Consider the following 18,802-nt stretch of genomic DNA (forward strand, 5'->3'; position numbering starts at 1 on the left):
ATTGTGTTCAAGTAGATTAACAAGCTGAATTTTAAATAAAATGATCCGGAGAAGAAATCAATACATTGACAATAATGATTCGCTAGATGACATATGCAGTTAACAGGATCAGAGAAAATTAAATTGGTGTTATAATAACACGGGTAAAACAGAGGAATCGTTGAGTTACGAATCGAATTATTAAAATATATTTTCTTTTAATTTGAAACCCCTGGAAATTCTATATTTTTCATTTTACATTACTGCGCGCTTTGTGATACGAGACGTCCTGTTTGGACCGTTAGTGCCGTTAATTAACTTATAAATATAGAGATATTTCTATATTTATATTGAATCTTCGTAGCATCTTCACCAACATGAACAAATAACTTCGCGAATATCCGAACGGGTAATCGAGCTTCTAAAATTTCTAGCTTCCTCGAGTGCGCTTCCTAATCCTATTACAAAACGAGACACAGGATTACGATGCATTATTTCACGAACATCTCTGTACTGGTTCTGAAACGCAGTTGGATATCATCGTATATCGAATATCTGCATTGGTGCAGCAAAGTGTGCGTGCACGCGTGTGCACTTAATAAAGTAGAGGTGTGGAGTTCCGCGATAGCGGCTCGCGGAAGTTATGTCCGACCGGAATCGCTGTTAGGTTTCTGTGCGGCAACGTTTGCTGAATTATCGTTGGCTAAAGGCAGCAAATAACCTCGCGACGCGGCCCGTGTGCTTCCCTAACCGTTCGCGATTTCAACCCACGATTATCTACGATTTTTATCAATTCTTTCCATCGAATTAGAAAAATTCAGCATCGTTTTTTCGATTAAATCGTTTCATTAAGCCGACAAGTTTCCAGTTTCTGATCTATGATCTAAAGGAGGAAGGTGGTTAGATAAAGTCTGATAGATGCTCCGGGCCAATTTCTTCCGTGACTTATCTGCGAATATAACTCAAGGACTCTCGCGTGATTTCGCATGATTACCGGTGCACGATAATGAGAACGTCTTGGAGAAAAATACGCCCGAGGATTCGAGTGATTCTCCTTTAATATTTCACCTAGAAGAACTAATCGCGATAGTTAACGATATTTCGCTGAGAAACATCGATTTCCAAAACTAGATCATCCGGTGTTAACTCCAATTTTCCATTACACCACGAATTAATCCAGCCGTTGGTTCCGCACGAAAATCATTATCGCAAATCAACTGGAAATGCAAATATTTGATCCTCTAAACGAGCACACGGTACGACACGAAATCGTACTCCGTTCTCGTTCAAACACGGGATATAATTAAAATTCAGCCAGATCAACCTAACCGATTCGACATAGGATCGAGGGTATCGGGTCGATGAATGAGAATGGCCGCTTACGAATTGCAGAGGTGCATCGGAGGTTCAAGTTGTCGGGTGCAACTAAGCGGAACCATCCTCTTCGAGGATACTAACGAGCGTGTGGACGCTCGTTAAGGCGAGAATGCGAGGTAGCGCTAACGAAATTTACGAAGCCGACTGGCGGGTAACGAGTTCGGGCTTCTTGGCCGCGTTTCGCCAACCTGCGACCAACGAGACTCTTAATCCCGCCATCTCAGGATTCGCGGGGAGGAAAGAGGACGAGGAATGCAGCATTTGCCCCCGATGAAAGATTTACTTCCACCAGAGGCTCTAAAATCAACACCACCGAAAGCTTTCAAAGATTCATTTCAGAGAATTTATAATAATTTCCACTTGGAATTAGAATTCTTTGAAAAAGTGCTTTCAGTAAGAATGAAAAAGAGGATTTATCGTTTCAACGAACGGTGCGAATGGATTCTCCGAGCGTGATCGCCATCGGTCGAAGTCACCCCCACCGTTTAATTCCCATAAACGACAATTGCCATCGAAGGAAGCCGTAAAAGCTTTTGCGCTCGCGTTCGCCGGCAAGCTGGACAGATACTATCCCGCTAGGATTCGATCGGATTAGCATAGGTTTCCGCGTTCTCTCGTGGAAAAGTCCCTTCGCGAAGCCGGAATTACTCGACGATAAATTCTGTACCGGCGATTGAACGGCGAGAATCAACGATTAATTTCCTAAACAACTAAGCCAGAAGATGTCCTCGATAACGATGCAGAAGTTCGTTAGATAATCATTTCGTTGCTGATGAAAGGCATTTAATTATCGTCGACGTCGAAAATTAGCCGCGTCACGAATCTTTCACAATTATTCCAGTTATTGAAGGAACGATAGGCAGTCGAGTGAAAGCCGGCCATCAAATTGGATCTGTATCGATCAAGATCTTTCGATGCGAACGAGACAAGGAAGTTAATGTTTACGTGTCACGGATCGATGTTGACGCACTTTTAACTTGAGCCAACGTACGATTTACGAGCTGACATATCCTTTTTCCTTTTTTCCTCTCCCGACCGGCCGTCCTATCCGTTGAAAGATCGGCCCATAATGAGGCTTAACGATCGCCTGAGAGCACGTTGACGCGCTCCCGAGGCTTCTCTCACGAACCCGACGAAAAATGAATACGTGATTCACGGCGCGCATGCACGCCACGCTTTTCGAGGGAGAAAAACCGGTGTGCAAGAGAATCGATATTCTCGCAGCCAAAGTACACCTCTCCTTGTACACGTCGAACGTCTGCATCCCGCCTTTTCTTTGCTTTTCCTATTTCTCTTCGGCTTCCTTCGGCTAAAAATACCACGACGCGATTCGAAACTTCACCAACGAGCAAATATCGCATCGTCCGGATAAATATGCGTGAGAATAACCATCAGAGAAATTGCCAAGAAAAAATTGGCCCCCGATCGCGGCACGATTAACGAATACCGAGGGAAATTATTCAAAGTATTACCCCTTCCCTCTTCCTGCCCGGTAATTCCGCGGCAACGATGAAATTAGATAGATAAGCCTGCGCTATGTCCCGAATGGCTATTGTTACAACGGCGTATTACCGTAATAGCTGCGATCATAGCATCGTTGGCTCGCGCAATTGATTTATCCACCGACCGCGAAACGATCGCAAAGCGGCCACGGAACGCACCGTTCCAAGGGAGGAACGACAAGAAGTAAACGCGTCGCGCGGCGATGAGCATGGAACGAGGGATGAACGCGAAAGAGAAAGAGGGTAGATCGAATTGGCCGAGACAAACCGCTCGCTCGCGGGAGAACGCGGGAGGAAAGCGGCGGAGTTTCGGGGCGAAGAAAAATAGACGAAACGAAGAAGGTACCTGGATGGAAGAGAAGCTAAAGGTGGTAGGAGCTAACACAGCCGGATCGCCTAAGAGCAGATAGAGGAATCAGAAAGAACAGGCGGAACGTGCTGGGGACGAGAAACCGAGTGGTCTTGGTTAGAGAGACAAGGAGAATCTCGAAAGGCAACGCGATAAAAGACTGGGTGGGGATAAATCGAGTAGCGAGCAGGAAGAAGACGAACAGCGTCTGACTAAAAAGGACAAGCGTACAAGGGGGCAGCGTACTGGATCACCGGCGAGCAGATAGAGGAGCCCAGAGGTAAAACGGAGAACGTTTCGTCCAGGTGGAAGGAAGAGGAGGTGGTAAGCCAAAGAGAGAGGGTTACCCCGTAGGTATAAACACGAAGAGACTGGAGGTTCCGTGGTTCCGACAAAGTGGGGATGAACGATGAAACGGCGTACGTTGAAGAGAGACGAGAGGACAGGGTGTTGGAGGCAAAAAGAGGAAGGAGAAGGTGGGTAACGAAGGGGGAAAAGCAGGTTCTGGGTTACCTATCAGCAGTTCACGTTCCACCAAGTGGTGGAAGGTTGGGCGTTACGGGTTCCCTTGGTTCTGGCAACAGCCGGCAGATGTCGAGTAGTCTCGTCCCTAGACAGGGTCTTCACCCCTGAAAAGGTCAACTCAGGGGCGTAGCGGTGGTAGAATCGACGCCCAGTAACGCCCATCGTCGACCCTCCCGCCGCTTCCTCGCCGCAGACGGTTCGCGGCAACCAACTGGACAACCAGCCCCGGACTGGATCCACAGCGTCGCACAACGGTTCCGTTGAAACCCGCGTCTAGCAGCGCCGTGCAGCACTCCACCGTTCCACCGATCGTCGTCTGGGACATCGTGTCTTCGTCTATCCCTTCGGTATCTCCGCCATTCCGACTCCTTGGCCTCGGTTTTCGCCTCGGTTTTCCTGGCCGTTGGCCGAGTTTCGTGCGCGTTCCCCGTTTGCCCATCGGATCGACAACCGTGGCGCACCACCCGGTTTCTCCCTTGCCTCCCGTTTCTATCGACTTAACCAGGGCAACAGCAACGCGACAAAGTGAGAGTGCGATGGATTATGGACGTCTCCGGAAGATTTCCAGCAAGTACGACGGATCGGTGATGCCCAGAATCCTTCATTCGAAGGACACGGTTCGTTATCGGTTCCACTGTCTGTTGGAGCAATGAACCGGTGGATCGGGGTGCATTGATTCTTAGTGTATTTTCATGTAAAAGACTGTTCAACGGGAGAAATGGAAGATAAACTGGAGAATTATCGTGGTACACCGTTATGAACAGGACTGAACAGTGTCCGTCGGAAAGAGACTGGGGAAAGAGTACCTAGTGCTCGAGGAGTAGAAGAATACCGAAGACGTGTGTAATCATTTCGGAGTTTTCTATCGAGAGAAGTGCGTTCCATCGGCTAATTTATGACACTATGCAACTAAAATGTCAGAGGTATCTCGTGAACGTTTCAACGTTGGTTAACGATCGGGCAGGTATCCTGCTCGAAGATGATGTTCCCTCCAGGCAACTTTAAACGGACGGAATCCGTCAGGTAGGTGGCTCCGAGCGATCTCAAAGTCGTCGAATCAACGAGTAGATTAAAAAAGGAACAACAAATTCGAGAGTCCTTTGCTGTCGCCATGGGAAGGTTAAAGTCGGACAAGGCCTAACCTCTTCGCGGGAGATACTCGACAGACCCGAGGTGTACTTCCACCAGGAAAAGAAAGAGAAGTTAAAAGAAAGATGTCAAACACTCCACCGACGTCGTCCATCGGTTTAGACTCGTCCGATCTCCACGAGATCAGACAGAATCACCTGGCGAGCCGGTTAGAGATCGACGAGTCCGAGAAACAGGACCAGGTGCGAGGGAATGACGGCAACGAGCCCGACAGCGATTGCGAAAGCGACACCAGCGAGGTGTTGAGCGTCGGTAGCGAACCGACGCCCACCAGCGTCGTTGGTATACGTGGTTGCGGTTCGGTCAGGTACGACCAGGAATCGGCGAGCAGTCGGTGCGACTTTCGCGACGAAGAGAACACCAGGATATCGGCGACACCATCGCCTTCTAGCTCAACGAGCTGCAACGATGCGTTTTATCAACGTACGAGTAATCATATATCAGCACCCAGTCCACCGGCGTACAGTCAACCACCATCCTCGCCCACGGCATCCTCGGTCAGATCGCCGGCTTCCTCTTCGGCCACCGCCTCGTCCCCGGGTCGTCCAGAGGCTATCCCGGACGTCATAGTGCCCAGGTATCAGTCCAGTCATCCTCAGCACTTGTTACCACGATACTCGTCCAGGGAATCCGACATTTCCGACTACCCGACGCGAGTTCAACACGCTCTCGGTCACGAAATCGTGTACCCGACCGTCGAGAGGTTGCACCGTACCCCGATCAGCGTTCCCCTGGTCACGAGACTGTCCTTGTCACCACCGTCGGCCATGACGGTGACCGGTCTGCAAGCGACCACCCCTGTCCTTCACCCAACGGCCTGCAGAGATCCTCGAGAAACAGCCTCGTTGATGCCTCACCCTGGTCAACACCTGCACCACGTAAACAGCCACGTTCATCTGCACCAAACCTCCCAGGTGCAACACATACCCGCGAATTCGGTGCACCAGCATCGTCTCTCGGTTAACAAAATCCTTCAAAGGGAACCCGGTAGCCCCGCTTCACCCGGGGCGAGGGAGGAAAACGGAAGAACCATACCAGCGGCCAATGGCGTGCAAAACAACGGCATCAACAATACCAATCATCACAACAACCATAATAATAACAATAACAATAATCTGCAACATCAGGCTAGTCTGAAGTTCAGTATAGATAATATTCTGAAGGCAGACTTCGGCAGAAGGATCACGGATCCTATTTCTTTGAAGAAATCCAGACCGAAGAAGGTTGCCTCGAGACCGATCGACCTGACGAAAGACTTTTTAGAATCGTCCTCGGAAACGTCGGAGAAGAGCAGCTCGGAGACGACATCGACGACTAACGCGTCGCCTGGAGCCGTGTCCAGCGGGAATCCTACATCGAACGCAACCGGACCACCTGTGACCGATCCTGGCAAGCAGTTACCCTGGCCTGCCTGGGTCTACTGCACCAGGTACTCGGACCGGCCCTCCTCTGGTGAGTTTTCTCCAGTCTGAACTTTCGTTTTGAATATTTCCGAATTTCTATTTACCGGACGAAAATATAAAGAATTCATTTTTCACAAATGAAAGTTGAAATAATTCTACGATTTTTATAAAACGATATCGGCTGGCAAGTATCACAGATAAATTTCCACCGAATGGGAAATAATTGTTGCTCAAATCAAAAGGTCAGTTAATATAATCAACGGTATATGTTTCCTCTGCTCGCTCGTGATTCTCGTTCAATTTATATTCCCATGAAAGTTTACGAAGTACACCCAATGTTCGATCGATTTTTTTCCCCGACAATATAAACTGTTAGATACGTTAATAGGCGATTGTCTAATAAGCTGGTTCCCTATTAGAACAGCTTAACGGACGTTCATCGACTTATAAATATCTGTACCCCGAAAGAATGATATTTCACGCCTCGAAAGAAATAGCTTCACCGGTTATTATGTAAGTAAAAGGCTCTCGCTCTGTCACGATTCCGACAATTTTATTCGGATTATCGGCTGCTTATAATTTTTTACGAGGAACGGTTCGCTAATTATCCCACGGTTCCTAGCAAAAATCCTCTCGTGATCATATTGTTCCCATAAATAAAACCAGTTGGAACGTTGCACGATTTCGATTCCCCTTTCAGACGAACTGTCGATTTTAATCAGGATATTAATAATTCATCGAACGTATAAAAAGCGTGGAAAATGAAATCGACACGAGTGGGATAATTCGTGGCTCTTTTATGAAGACGTTATTGTGTCGCTTCTTTTTACAAAATAAGTATACTATATTACTTATTAGATGACGTCGAGTAAAAACTGATGTTTCACTAACTCAATCAAATTCTTACGTAATCAAGAAAAGTTACAAGTGTCCCTCCGCTCGTGGACGATTCTTGCATGAATATTCATCGAGCTTTTAGCGGCATTTCTATCAACCGTGAAATCGATAACCCCGTTCGAACTTCCTTCCTCGACACGGTTGATTAAAGATTTATTTTGTCTCCCGGGAACGTCTTATTGGTATTGTTTCCTCGGTTTCGTGCGGACGGACGATCCTTTGAAACGACATAGGAAAACGTGTAATTACTTTACCTAGCCGACCGAGTGCCAGCTTGATGAATGGTAGAAAACGTTCCTTCGTGTTACTCATATCTGATATACGCTCATTGTCAGGAAACAATTGTTAAGCACTCGGAGGAATAAGCTGCACTCTGCCCCATAAATCAACCGCGATACGCAACCAACTATATATTTTCGCGGCTTTTGTATGCGAACGACAATTTCCTATAGGTCATTCAGTTGTCGTATTCTTATGCAAACCGTCGGTAAATAATCGTACCCTATTAGATCTCGCTTTTCTCTGTTTTCGAGCATGTCCCACCGTCTACGTACGCAGGTAACCGGTAGGTGTGCAACTTTTACGATTAGGCCTCCACGTGTTCGTTGAAAAATTATTACCGGCTGCATATACGATCGCGTTAGAAAAAAATTCTGTATAACACGAGCGTTGCTTTAAGCGTCCTCTTACAAGCCTATTGTATTTTAATGGTTTCATGTAGCAGAGGAAAAGCCGTAATGGGAATGCCACGAATTTCTCACGGATCATTTTTTCTCCTTCTCCCGGACAAACGCGCTTTCGCTCGATCGTCGTTGGAAAACGATTTACGCCTCCGTATCGATGGATCTTCCGGGTGATGGTACTTTAATTTCTAGACAAACGGGACCCTCGTCAAAGTATTTCGTCGTCCCGGTCTTGTTTCGATCTCTCCGGGCGAAATGAAGTCGTACGCTCGGCGGTGGAACACATAAAAGTGCTAAATTCCCGATTAATAACCGGTAGTCTTTTTCTTTTTAAACGGGGCCGGTTCCAGCCACCGAGTCCAGCCGCGAACAAACGACAATATTGGATCGCGTTCCTATTATGTCTTTACAGCGCGTAATTTCGCGGTCGACAGATAAATAGTCCGTTGAAACGGCCACGATAAAGCTTAATCACTGTTATTGCACCGGTCGTGCGGCTCGTGATATCGCATGGCCGAGACCGGACCCGGTCGCGTACTCTTTTTGCGGGGAACTCGCGTGCGCTAATATCCGGCCAGCGGGCATCATTGTCAGCCGTTCATTTCCGAGGAAACGGGAAACACCTGCGACATGGCCCAACGAATTTCCCTCGCTTTTGCGAAGGAAAATCGTTGTAAAACTTTCGACGATTTGTGGTCTTGTTGAATTAATGAATGGAAATAATCGACGCGGTGTTAATGACACTTTATCGGCGTTCGCGCAACAGAAACCGCCTCTTATCACCGGGATAATTCGTTATTAATCTCCGAAGGAAATTTCAGAGCAACGCCAAGGGGTTGCAACGAGCGAGCTCGAATTTTAGCCGGACCGTTCATTTCGAGCGCAATTACGAGGGCCGTTTCTCGTGACCACCGCGAGAATTATGCAACTCTTGCGTGGTCATACAAATTGTTTCGCGTACGCGTGCCTAGGAAGAACTGGCACGATCGCTCGAGACTCGATTATCGTTAATGCTTACTGGCTGGATCGCGTGCCGGGGCGTTTCAGCCTTCGAATACCTCTGCGACGAATCGCGGCGACAGAAATTCAGTCGTTAACCCCTTCGTTGTGATTTTCATAAAATTGAAATATTTTAAACGAGGACGCGTATTTTTCTTTTCTAACTGGAACACTTAATATTTCTGATTATTTTTCTGACCGTTTTGAAACTGACACGGTGTTCAAAGGGTTATTAAAAGCCTCGCTAATGGTCTTGTCCCGTAGGAATATATTCGTTACCACCTTGGACGCAGCCGGCAATAAAACGAGGGTATCGCGCGTTACATCCATTTACGGAAAGTTATGGTTAATTAGCTTTCCGGGCTGAGTATGTGTAACGCGTACGGATATTTCCATTGGCAAAAAAAAAGTCGAGCGCGAAACTGTTGCTCGAAATGCATTCGCCAGCGAGAAAAACACGGCAAATTCGTTCGTGGCAGCCATGACTCGCGATAAATGGCCGATATTAGTAACGAACGCGACAACCGGGAAACCGTTGCGCCGTTCGACGGTTTCTTAACGAGGAGAAAGGACTTCCACAGGCTGCCTTTGATTAGAACGGAAACTGTAACGCGTGAAGATCTTAATTGGACGCAAATATCTGAGATATGAGAAAGGAATCACGACTGCTCTTCATCGAGAAAGCGAAGCTCTTTAAAAAGAATATCGTTAATTCCGAGTCTGATTCGTCATTTACGTTTATCGATCTCCAAGGAATTTCCATCGATTTATAGGCGTATTATTTTTCTAATCACTAGGCTATAATTATTTATCTGATGTTTTAATGACATTACCATTTATACGACTCAATAAAATCAATATATTATTTTCTATGATAGGAGGTTTAATTTCTCGACTGTTTTGAACAATTTTAGATACAGTATTCAACTGTTCGGTTGACAGTTGAAAGAAGAAGGTTTCCGAAGAAAGGAAACGAGATCACGTTATTATTAGCTTGGTGCTCGCGAATAGGATCCATACGGTATTGCATAATTAAAGGAGCGATCGAAGCCGCGGGCGATCGTCCGATAAAAAGGCAGCACGAGCTATATGGTGATAAATCAAGCTTTAACGAAATGTTCGCAACGAAATAAAGAGACATTAATTTGCAGCCTTGTTTCTCAGTCGTCGCTCTCCCCTACTAGCTTCTCTTTCCCTTGTTCCGCTGATTGAACAAGACAAGCGTACGCGCACCGTCACTCGAAGATCGACTGTAGTTTTCGAATTCATCTTTTAACCCGTTAAATGAAAACGACAGGTCGTATGAATTTTCTGGGTCAAACTTGACATTGACGAACTAGAACCACCATTTATTCTTAACTACGCGTCTAAAACCTTAGCCATTTGCAAAGATATCTAATCTAATCTGGGATCACGAATTTAATTTATCAGATATAATTAATCTATAATGTTAGATCTTTAATTTATGAATAGAATAGAAGATAAAGAAAATAAAATGCAGTCCTTGAAAACGTATTCCTAATTGAATCTCTGCGTTTCTGAATCACCCTGTATCCGATGGGTAATTTATTTAATTTATCAGATATAATTAATCTATAATTTTAGATCTCTAATTTATGAATAGAAGAGAAGATAAAGAAAATAAAATTCGATCTTTGAAAACGTATTCCCAATTGCATCTCTGCGTTTCTGAATCTCCCAGTATCCGATGGATACTTTATTTAATTTATCAAATATAATTAATCTATAATTTTAGATCTCTAATTTATGAATAGAAGAGAAGACAAAGAAAATAAAATTCGGTCCTTGAAAACTTATTCCTAAATGAATCTCTGCGTTTCTGAATCACCCAGTGTCCGATGGGTACGTGTGTGTATAAGCGAGCACCATATCGGGTAGCCTCGTGGGATCCATCGATCTTATTAAGGTTAAATCGAAGGTGCCTCCCGTTCTCCGCGGCTGAACACGATAACAAACCCTGCTAGAGGCACGCACCATCCGTGTATAATAGCGGTTGCTCGTATCCCTGTGTGGCCTAGAGGCGGCTACAGAAACCTATGAATGGCTTCCGTTCGTTCCAGATATCGTAAAGTGTATTTTCAGATCCAAGAATCGCCTGGAACGATCGTTTTCGTCTCGCGTCCTGCTACAAATGGCGGCATTGTATCGCCGGCACGTTCGCGGCACGCAGATTTGTTAAGACCGGTGAAACTCGTGGCTGACACGCGACAAGAAATCTCCGAGTGATAAATACCAGCAAGATTTATCGAGCCCGTTCGACAGTGTTTCGAGAAGTAACTGGTAGACCGCTAATGGTGGGCTTGTTTCTTTCAACGATCGTTCGTGATCGTAAAATTGCGTTATTACATATTTCCCCTGGATCGATTTCCAGTACAGGATCGATCAGGTTCATTCGATATCTATCCCTTATTTTCATTTTCTTTTACCACTGCTTCGAGACGGTGTACAAAAACATACTTCATTTCCGACTTTTATCACTGTTATTAGACTTTGTTTTTATCAAATTATTGAATTTTCTTTTTTCTTTTTTCAAATAATATTTGCGTTTAATCGTAGCAGTTAAGGGTTAATAAGCTTCCTTGAAAATCAATTCTTACGTCTTTATCGCGACCACGTTAAAACGATCTTTTAATAGACTGTCTATTGCGACAGGCGTCATTCGATGACGTTAACGACGCTAATTATCCAACTGTCAGAAATTCCTATCGATGTTGAACAACGAAGGAAACGGCTTTTCCGACAACTTGGATTCTCCATCCTCTCCGTGTAGTCGTTAAAATAAAATCACTTCTAACGACGTATTAACGACTCCTGTAATTATCGTTCTTGTCTGATCGCCAGCGTATCATCACGCGTGCCTCGAGCTCCATCTCTTTCCCTCTTTCCACCGATAGTTAAGCGTGGAAAATCGTTTCTACGATTCGACGCGAGACACGAAACAATCGAAACGAGCGGTTCCGGTTGTAGATTAACACCGTCCACCGCCCATCAACCAGAGAAACATCGTCGACGACAAACGGAAGCGTAACGACGCGACAAGTGTCTACACGAGCGAATAATTAAGCAGCTGCGACTCTATGACCGCGCCACGGACAACTCTATTGTCAACGGCAATTAGGTACGCGGACAATAGTTCACGAAACATCAACGGGTGTTTGTCAAAGTGGCAAAATAGGGACTTTGAAATTTTTCGCCTCAGATACCGAGAATCCATCCGGAAGGTTTCATTTGTCTCGACCCCCATTTTAATTCAGGTTGACCTCGTTAAATCGAGTCGTCAAACTCATTACGTAGCTGTCATAATAGCCACTAAAATGTCGTTACGTTAATCCGAAGATACGAGCGATTATCGCGAAAGAAATCGGGTACAGAACGATCTCGAGGTGGCTTTTCTTCGAGGAACGTTTTCGAGGCTGAACCAAGGTGAAACGGTCGCGTTCATTGGGCGATTAACAAGCCGGTGGATCGCACTGCGGGGGATCCACTTGCTGGTCCCAGAACGTTGCTTCACCTTTCAAATATCCCCTGACTTATGGGCGTAACGCGCCACGGAGGAAACTTTTACACGGTCGGTACACCGATAACCACCGGCGCATTCCCTTCTCTCATTCTCTCGCGTTCGACGCGAATAATACGCCCGCAGATTATCTGCCATTCCGCTTGATTGCAAAATAAGGATTTAACCCTTTCGTTACGGGGCAGCTGATATCTGAAGTATTATTTTCTAATGGACGAAGATATGGAAAGCTTTCGCGCTTCGTCGGGAGGAAGGATGGGACTTTGATGAATCAGGTTGCTGCTTTCTTTGACGATAATTTGAACGTAACAGCGTGAAAGATGCGAGCGTAATATTGCGTAATTAATAACGCCACGTTTCGAGCGTCGAGTTCCGAAGCGATTAACTTTTAAATTAATTGCTAGCGCGTACAGTGTTCCAGGAGTATAGGTATATACGGTGCTTGTTACTCGCGCGCTTTTCCACAGTTAATAAACGACGGTATAAACTTGGCGATGCCGCTAATGAGAATCAACCATGACGGACAGACAGTTTGTAGGCAGAACGCAACGTCCTCCTGTACACCTGTGTTCGATCGACCGTTTAGAAATTGAATTCGTTGCCGATCGTCCGTCCTGCGAAGGTAACGGAGGAACCCCATTAGTGAAAGGAAGTCGTGGCTCGAGTCGATTCTCGGTCTGCGAAGAAAACAGCATCAGAATGTCTACGACACACGGAGGGATTACTTCACGTTGAAATAATATGGCGGTGGACGATTATCCCGGCTCGATTTTCTGCCATTAAATCAATTAAGTTCCTTTAACGAGCTACCGTTTTCTTTCGCCACGCTTTTCTTTGCCTCTTCGCGCAACCTCGAACCTTCTCGCGCCAGGTATTAGCAATCTCGACGATATTTACTTCGACGTACCATTCTCTCTCGAAGAATTTCAGATTGATCGTTTGTAAACGAAATCATTTGAAACAATCAAATTGCGAGGGATAAACAGACTGGAAAGGTATCATAATCTGTCTCTGTAGGACATTCATCATAGGGTCGATTGAGTTCGCAGAAACGGATCATGCGATAGATAATTATTTCCCGAGAAATTTCACCGATCGTTTCACGGTTAATAACGTTTCAACGCTGGACAACGAATCGAGAGAAGCGTAGGTGGCCCCCGGAAGGAAGTTGATCGTCATTCGTCTTTACGAGCATACGATTAAGCGTTAGCCGGGTACATCAATCTCTTCAGGGTCGAATGACCCAAAGCTCGGGCAGTTTGATTACCTCTGTGGTCTGAACCAGACGTTAACAAACACGCTGAGAAAATTATTTTTTAATGAAAACTCGTTCCATAAACGTTAAAGATGAAACAAGCTTTTCTGTACCGATCGAAAATCGATGAAAATTATTAGGAAAAGTACAATGTTCTCGAGTATAATATTCGTAGTATAGAGTGGCCCCTCGTGGTCACTGAAACGAATAAATCACAGCACGAGGAAGCGTTTAAGCGACGAATGCAGGCCGGAAGTGGACCTGTCGTCGACGGGAACGACACGATGAACGCCTCTTCTCGTCTGCTTCGAGCGTTTACTTGGGTGACGGGTGTAGGTGTATTATATGATCCCCGTTGAAAAGAGGGAAGAAGGGGAGGGCATGGGGAGCTTACAAGCATGTACGTGGGTGGGCCGCCTCGTGTCTCGGATTCTTCTGGCACGAGGGTACTCCCTTAAAGCGGCCGAGACACGTGGCACCGTTCAGAGATTCGGTAAATTGTTAACGAGATTTTCTGTCCGGCCGACCCCATTTTTCGGCTGACGTCTGTATTATCGAGAATCCTCTAGAAACACGCTTTCACGTTTCAGGAAACTAACGGACATTTGTTAACAAACCTACAGTGGGTGATCAGATTATTAGAGCCACTGATGATTTTACATAAATATCATTAATTCTTAAATGAAACCCGAGTTAAACCGAGTTTCAGTTATTTTTTTTAAAAAAAGTGAAAGTTTTTAATTGGTCTAGAAATTCTTCAGACCTCAACCCAATCGAAAATTTATGGAAATATTTATTATTAGTCAAGTATGGGCTAAAAATAAAGCAATCAAAATGAATTGCTTAAAATGCAGTAATTGCAGCAAAAGGTGGGGTTACAAAATATTAACATACATGTGTAAATATAATCTTTTAATAAGTATTTTTTTGTATTTTAATAGTGGAGAATTATTGATTAAAAGTTACAGAATATAAAAACCTTAAAATTGTGGCTCTATTTCTACAGAAACACGAAAAAGCCATTTTTCATACCACGGCTCTAATAATTTAATCACCCACTGTAAACCACCTAAGATATACTAATCCAACTCGTTATTTTTATTTCGTTTAATTCTTCACGGCCATCGAGCCGCTAATTGTACCCTCGTTGGCGACGTCTATATTATTATTGACAATATAATAAAGAAGTCAGTCATCGATAACGAACGACACCATTACGAGGAAGATCAGAATATTTATCGAAGGAAGAGAACAACCGGTCTGACGACTTTCACGGAGTAGACGAGCAAAATCAAAAATGTAAGGTATAGCCGAAGGTCCTGTAGTTTCGTTACGTGAACGCTACAACCACGAAGACGAGGTGCACGTGTTGCGTGCGTATTGTTAACGAGATTGAGGAAATTGTTACATGGAAAAAGCAGCCGAAGATGATACAGAGACTCGATGCTGAGCGTTGTTCGCTGCACGCGACCGTGTATAACAATAAAATGTAATAACGAAGAGGAACATGTAATTCGATTCTATAGAAGCTATCAAAAGGAAACAAGTATGTCTTTGAAACATTTCAATGCAAAATTTAACCTCGGAATACGAAATGAAGATAAAAAATTTTGAAAAAGAAGAGTCTTTGAAAAGATTCGCAATACGAAATCTTTAAACGAGCGCTGAAATCGATTTAGACGATGTTTTCCCTGGTGAAAATTAATTTCGAACGAGGATGATCCGATCGCGAGGAAATCGTCGAGCAAATGACGGATGATACGTGTCGCGGCGAACGAAAGGAACACTTTAATCGAAAGGAAAGCTGCAACCGGTCAGGTGAGTTCGCGGAAGGTGAGACAAAAAGTCACTACGATCAAAAATATCCGTTCACGGTGATCGTTAGCCGGTAGTCGGGTGGAAATTTGTTACGAGAAAATATAGTGAGCGATTCGCGCAACCGCAAGTACCCCGGCCAATATCGGTGCATCTCGTGCACGCGCATTATGCACCGACCTCGACGCGCATCTTTCTGCTACTCGATGATACCTGATTAGTTATGGTGTTTGTAGAATCAATCATTCCTATATCTTTTATTTGATAATTAGAAATTGTGCAGACTACGCTGAATCACTATATAATAATTTCTGTATTAATACAGTGGAATTAATTCTGGACACTTTTAAATGTTTACTTAAATTTCGCATTTATTCAAATGATATTTTATATTCTAATCATTGTTTTCTAATTTTAGACCGTCGCTTATATAAAAAAATTACAATTTCAACATATCAAAGGAGGTAGATAAAAATTAATATTTCATTGGATACCCTTTCATCCTGTGATTAGCTATTTCACATCCTGGCGCAAAAACAAAAGTAACAACACAGTTCAGATTATTTTAAATTAAAATTTTAAAACATTTACAAACCATGTGAAAATATTACGGTATCAATTTAACATAACAGAATATTCATTTTCTGCGGAAATATGAAATAAAGAATATTTTTATTATTCAAAGCGTCCTGAATTAATTCCACCAGTGTATATTCAACCTCGGCAAAGAGGTCAGGTGTTATTGCTCGTTTAGCTTGTTTTACAAAGTCTTAATGCAATAACGCATACGTTATCGCTGAATTAAGAAACATCTTTAGAAGTCGGTTAATTTAGCGTGAACTGTTGCGCACGTATCAGAAAATTAGGATCAGATGATTATGCATGTAACTTCATGAAAGTAGGTATACCGTCTACCTCGTTGACTTGTATGAAAAAAACATGAATGAAAGTGTACATAAACACGCGAATATTAATATTAACATTGGATTTCCTCCAAAATGACTGTTCAAGAAGGATACCGATGATGAGCGATCGACCTCATCCGCTATTTCCAGCGATTAGCACCGGATCGCCTTTGCTTTCTTTATTCATTCGACACGTATCCTGGTTGTTACCTCGTTCACATACTTTATTATTTCCTTCTCTTTCCTAAACCCTTTTTCTACTTCCCCACCAGGGTAAAAGGCTACAAGCTCGTTCAATTTCTCAACTTCATTCGTTCCGGGAACGAATATTTGCCATTACGAGAGCGCAAATTAAGCCGAAGGATTCTTGTCGAACGAACCGTATGCCCCATTGTTCTCACCGGTGCAACGAGTTGTCTATTGTACACGGACAATTCGCTAAAAGAAAAAAGAAAAAAGAACGGAGCCCGAAAGAAAGCAAGGGAACGTGGATCGCGATAAAGAAGACACGGATGCGTTTTAATGCGCTCGTTTAACGTACACCTGTCCCCGTGTGTCCCGACAATCGGATAAAAGAACCGCACACCGTTTGCGAACGTGATAATTAATTTTGACGATCGTCTTTCTTATACTATAATTTAACCACACGATCATCGTCGTGGAAGGTTAATTGTTAAACCCATTAACCGAGTAACATTTAAAAACTCCTGGCAATTAACCCTAGAAAGGCTGAGTCGAATACAACGGTCATAAAATATTGAAAATATGTTATTCTTCTAATTCAGAGAATTTTCAAAAATTTCTTTTTTATCAAATTGCTACGTACAAGATTCTTAATACTTATGATCTTTGCTCGGCGTAGATAATCGTTCGTATATACGCAGCTATTATCTGATTAAAGGTACTACGTAAAGTTAATTACTTTATCAAACTGTTAAGTAGAATCACGTTGTTCGAAGTCATTGCTGGCGTATCCATCTCTCTCTCTCTTTCGTTCGCGGATCGACAAAGCCGTGTTTCAATTACCGTCTTTTGCCTACCGTGCATTGAGATATTAAATGAAATCCATAAATTCATAGACACGTCTCGATTAATCACGCTGGCCACACGAGACCGTGGAAAGTTAATTACACCGGCGGCCAAACGAGCGAACCAGCCAACGAGCGAGCACGAAGCGACGCATAAGTGCACGATTATTTCGCGATTATCTAATACGAATTATCTGTTGTACGATGATAATTATTATGTTCGTCTCGGTGAGCCGATCAACGTCCATGAAGCTCGTTAGCCTTTAAGGAACTACGAGCAGGCGATAAGAGAAATTTGTGAAAAATTCTTAAACGCTAAACAACCTCTGCTCATTCGCCGTTTTATAAGAAGCTCGTCGAATTGGTCGTTGAATTTTTACGGTAATCCGCAAACGCGTGGACATATTTCGCGAAGGGATAATAAAATAATACGCGCGGTTCGCGGCCGCGTTAACTTAGTCGGGGAAAATTTATTCGCTGTACCAAGGCGGAATCCTTCCTGCGATCGCGTAATTTATTTTATGACGCTTAATCACATGGCTAGCGCCGTTAATAAAACACTCGAACGGATAACTATGTTGAGCATCGAACTTACAGTTTCCTTGCGCGCAAAGAGTCATTAAATTACCAATGCTGATCGCTTCGAATCACAAAGGGTCAAGAACATTTTCACGCTATTCCTGGAATCTGTCTTTCAACCGCGAACGAAAGGAAATGCAATAAAGAGAAACGTTTGAGTGGAAAATAGAAGCACCCTAGAGAAAACACCCTATTAACGTCATCGAAAGGGGCGCATCCGGATGGATCCACCCTGACGGTTTATTCGCCAAAGCCCTTCGACCCACCCTCGATATTAATTACCAATTCATCCCAGTTAACCCTCGAAATAACGTCAGTGCTTAGGGCGACTACTAATCGCTCGAAGGAGAGAGTGGACGCTAAAGTTCGAGCTGGGAACGTTTAACGGATATCTGACGAGTTCATTAATAATCGCCGGTAGATAGGTGGATAGATATAGCTCTTCAGGTATTCATGTGCTTAATTGATTCTCTTATGTAATTACAAGGATCCCTTTCCTCGTCTTGCTGTGCTATACACTGTATTCCAAGACTTTTTCCAAGATTTAATATTGCAAATGGCCAAAATTCTTATTCTTCGATAAAATATTATCATTATCTCCATTTTTATAAACAAGGTTGGAATCATATTTTGAATAGAAATAAATTCGATGAGTGAAACGATAATTTTGGAGTTTGACACTTCAAGTTGACACGAATTTCGTTTATTATTTCTAAATTGTATCGGCAAATACAGCCATCATTCACGTTTAACAGGATACGACTGTTTCGCGCGACGATACATATGTTTTCTCGTTGAAAATGTAATATTTTAGTTGGC

The 18,802-nt window shown here is 43.9% G+C and overlaps 1 protein-coding gene across 2 annotated transcripts in view; it reads left to right on the forward strand.

Annotated features, from left to right (window-relative positions):
- Positions 1 to 3,811: 3,811 nt before the first annotated feature.
- Positions 3,812 to 18,802, forward strand: part of LOC117600635 (uncharacterized) — a 55,699-nt gene continuing 40,708 nt past the window's right edge. The window contains exon 1 of one of the 2 annotated variants that reach the window (XR_013063563.1): positions 3,812 to 6,333. Coding sequence is in view for 1 of the 2 variants with exons in the window: in XM_076692801.1 (XP_076548916.1) it covers positions 4,947 to 6,333 (1,387 nt within the window). In the remaining variant the exon portion in view is untranslated. The remainder of the gene's footprint in view (positions 6,334 to 18,802) is intronic. The other variant, XM_076692801.1, reaches the window with a different exon arrangement.

The sequence above is a fragment of the Osmia lignaria genome, chromosome 16 (genome assembly GCF_051020975.1).
Source record: "Osmia lignaria lignaria isolate PbOS001 chromosome 16, iyOsmLign1, whole genome shotgun sequence".
NCBI classification, from domain to species: Eukaryota; Metazoa; Arthropoda; class Insecta; order Hymenoptera; family Megachilidae; genus Osmia; species Osmia lignaria.